The sequence below is a fragment of the Theropithecus gelada genome, chromosome 1 (genome assembly GCF_003255815.1).
Source record: "Theropithecus gelada isolate Dixy chromosome 1, Tgel_1.0, whole genome shotgun sequence".
NCBI lineage: Eukaryota > Metazoa > Chordata > Mammalia > Primates > Cercopithecidae > Theropithecus > Theropithecus gelada.
This window is the reverse complement of record NC_037668.1, coordinates 21,073,409-21,076,336: the sequence shown is the minus strand read 5'-3', so window position 1 is coordinate 21,076,336 and position 2,928 is coordinate 21,073,409. Positions and strand designations below refer to the sequence as shown.

The following is a 2,928-nucleotide window of genomic DNA, read 5'->3' as shown; positions in this document are numbered from 1 at the left end:
AAAAAAAAAAAAAAAAAAGAAAAAGAGTAGTTTGCATTAAGCAACTCTCCCCCTGGGATTCTCATTTCTCCCTCCCCACCGTGTGACTGCTTACTCCTCCAAGTTCCACTCACCCCACGATGGTAGGGACCAGGTAGCAGGCCCCACGTTATTATTCCCCGCCCTGAATATTCATCTTGTAGCAGCTCTGCCGCCTTCGCGCCTACCCCAGAGAAGCCGTCGTGCAGGTCACACAGGATCTGGAAGCCCTGAGCGGAGGTGAGTGATGAAAAATAGTTAGGGAGTAGGATGAGAAGAGCTTCTACCCTGGAGTGCACGTTGCCACGCCGCTACCTGCAAGTAGTCACATTCCTCCACGTAGAAGTGCAGCCTGTCCTCCAGCTCTTCCTGGTACTTGGGTTCCTTTAGGACACTTTCGCCTTGGCCAAAAGCTTCCAGCCGACCTGCTTCCCTGCCACAAGTAAACACAATCCAAGACTTACATCTCTTCCCTCAGCTCCTCAACCTCTTGTCCTGGGGGAGGGCAGGGAAGATGGCCTCAACAGCCTCATCCTGCATTGGTGGGGACCCACGTTTCTTGCCTCACAGCCTCTGGGGTCTCCATACCCATCATGGTTGTACTTCTGAATCATACAGATGCTCCGGGGATGGAGATGGACTCTGAGGAAGTCTGACCAGACCCTGATGCTGGCCTCTGTAGGGATAAGTGGTTTTGGTGTTGTAGCGGTGGTGAGTGGTGGGGAACCTGAAGACAAGCAGAGGAAATGTACCTTTTTCCATGTTTCTGCTCCCCAGACCCGCATCCATCAGTATCTGGAGAAGTCTCACCTTTGCCATTGGGAATGGATTTGACCCTCCAAACACCATCACTACTCAGCACTCCCTGGGAGGGGTGAAGAAAAATCTACATTTAGTTCCGGGCAGTTTAGAGGTAAAGGTTGGTTCATCCTTCTTAAGTTGGCTGGCCACACCGCACACCCTCCTTTCTGTTCACCGAGTCGTGGTCCTTAGGAAAAGAAGTGCTTTTTCCCAAAATATCATTCTAGGACATTTAAAGTGATTAAAATCCCCTTTTACCTGCCCCTATGGAGGCCCTCGGGTTGTAGCACTGGGTTAAAAAGTTCAGGGCAGAGGCCCTCACCTCTGCACTCAGAAAGTCCTGGAGATAAGGGTTCTTGGGACAGAGTTCCTCTTTGTGTGTGGTGAGCTTCCCCTGCCTGAAAGAGATTGGAGATTGATCAAAGAAACCGCACTCTGATTTCTCCTGCGTTCTATGTACATACATGTTCCCCACCCTTATCCACACATCAATTACACACCATGCTATTGCAGCATCCAACTGTTTGTCCCTGTAGAGTCCACCTTCCTCTTTTAGGGAGCTCAAACTACCTGTACAGAAATAACAGAGACAAAGTTAGGTCAAAGCCTGGGGCACCCTACCCCTCTAGCCAACCTTCCTCTGATCACCTGACAACCTGCTGTCACCATCTCTCCAGCACTTGGCTCTTCCAAGCTTTCTGGGATATACACTAGTTGGGGGAAAAACCTTGGCCTAGGAGAATCCAGATTCCATCTTTCCGTTTCCAGCTTAGTCATTAAATGTGGGACCGGGGGCAAAAACCAGATCTAGCAGTCCCACAGGAGTGCTCTGGTTCAAGTCCTCACTGTCTGCAGGGCCTAGCAGCCCATTCCGGAGATGGCTCTTGAGCAACTATCGTGGGCCCCTGGAATGCTGGCATGCTGTGCTCAGCTCATCTCCAGTCCTTGAGCTCAGTAAGGTGGGAGGGTCTTGAAGATAACCGCAGCGCAAGGGCTCGGCTCGCGGAAGGGAAACACAGGGCACTGGCTGACCCTGCCACCACCTCACCCTTCAGATCCATGAGGATGAGTCGCGGCGTGTAGGTATCCTGGCCGTGCAGCGTCCGGCCCGTACGATACAGAACATCGGGGCACAGCTCTCCCGGCGACTCCTTGGCATCGGTTGCTCGGCCCAGCGCAGCATCCTGGGGAAGCAGAGAGGACGAGGCAGGCCGGCTGAACGTCGGGACTGTAGATCCCGAAGGGCTCCTCGGGGGCAGCTGCCGGCCGGCCTCACCTGCTGGTTCCACCAGTGCGCGCCCACGAAACCGGCAAAGTGTCCCAACTGCAGTGTGAGCACTTCCCGGGCCCCGCCCGCCATACTGCGCGGCTCCAAGGGACCGCAGCGACACAGCCCCGGCGCTCGCTGCTCCTAGCCGATTGGCTTAGCAGGCGCGTGGGCGGGTGTCATTCTCGGCGACCTATTGGTCCGCAAACACATCCTTTTCTATTGGAGAAACGAGTCGCCAATTCCTGCCTCTTCCTAGACGTGGCCCAGTCCGGCTTCTCTGTGGTTGCCTGCGAGGGGCGGGGTCCACGGGCCACGCCGTTGCTCCTGCTGCACGTTGGAGCGGGCTGGGCGCTGCCTCCGCCGCTGAAGGGGCCGCCCGGTGGCGGGCCGCGGAACGCTCTTCCTCGTACTTCCCCTGAGGTCTTTTTTTTTTTTTTTTTTTTTGAGGCGGAGTCTCGCTCTGCCGCCCAGGCTGGAGTGCAGTGGCCGGATCTCAGCTCACTGCAAGCTCCGCCTCCCGGGTTCACGCCATTCTCCTGCCTCAGCCTCCCGAGCAGCTGGGACTACAGGCGCCCGCCACCTCGCCCGGCTAGTTTTCTGTCTTTTTTTAGTAGAGACGGGGTTTCACCGTGTTAGCCAGGATGGCTCGATCTCCTGACCTCGTGATCCGCCCGTCTCGGCCTCCCAAAGTGCTGGGATTACAGGCTTGAGCCACCGCGCCCGGCCATCCCCTGAGGTCTTATCCCTTCTCACAGATCTCCGCTGGCTGATAGCTCCCCGGGCAAAAATAAAACCTCGCCAGAAAAGCGGAAGCTCCCCTAAAGCCTCCCGTGCCCTCT

The 2,928-nt window shown here is 55.8% G+C and overlaps 1 protein-coding gene across 1 annotated transcript in view; it reads right to left on the bottom strand.

Annotated features, from left to right (window-relative positions):
* The window catches only part of MSTO1 (misato 1, mitochondrial distribution and morphology regulator), a 146,053-nt gene extending 143,795 nt beyond the window's left edge, over window positions 1-2,258 (bottom strand). The window contains exons 1-6 of the mRNA XM_025381075.1: window positions 2,096-2,258; window positions 1,468-2,003; window positions 1,320-1,389; window positions 1,142-1,217; window positions 829-1,022; window positions 607-745 (exon numbers count right to left, since the gene is read on the bottom strand). Coding sequence (XP_025236860.1) covers window positions 607-632 — 26 coding nt within the window. The 5' untranslated portion in view covers window positions 633-745; window positions 829-1,022; window positions 1,142-1,217; ... (1 more) ...; window positions 1,468-2,003; window positions 2,096-2,258. The remainder of the gene's footprint in view (window positions 1-606; window positions 746-828; window positions 1,023-1,141; window positions 1,218-1,319; window positions 1,390-1,467; window positions 2,004-2,095) is intronic.
* Window positions 2,259-2,928: the final 670 nt, after the last annotated feature.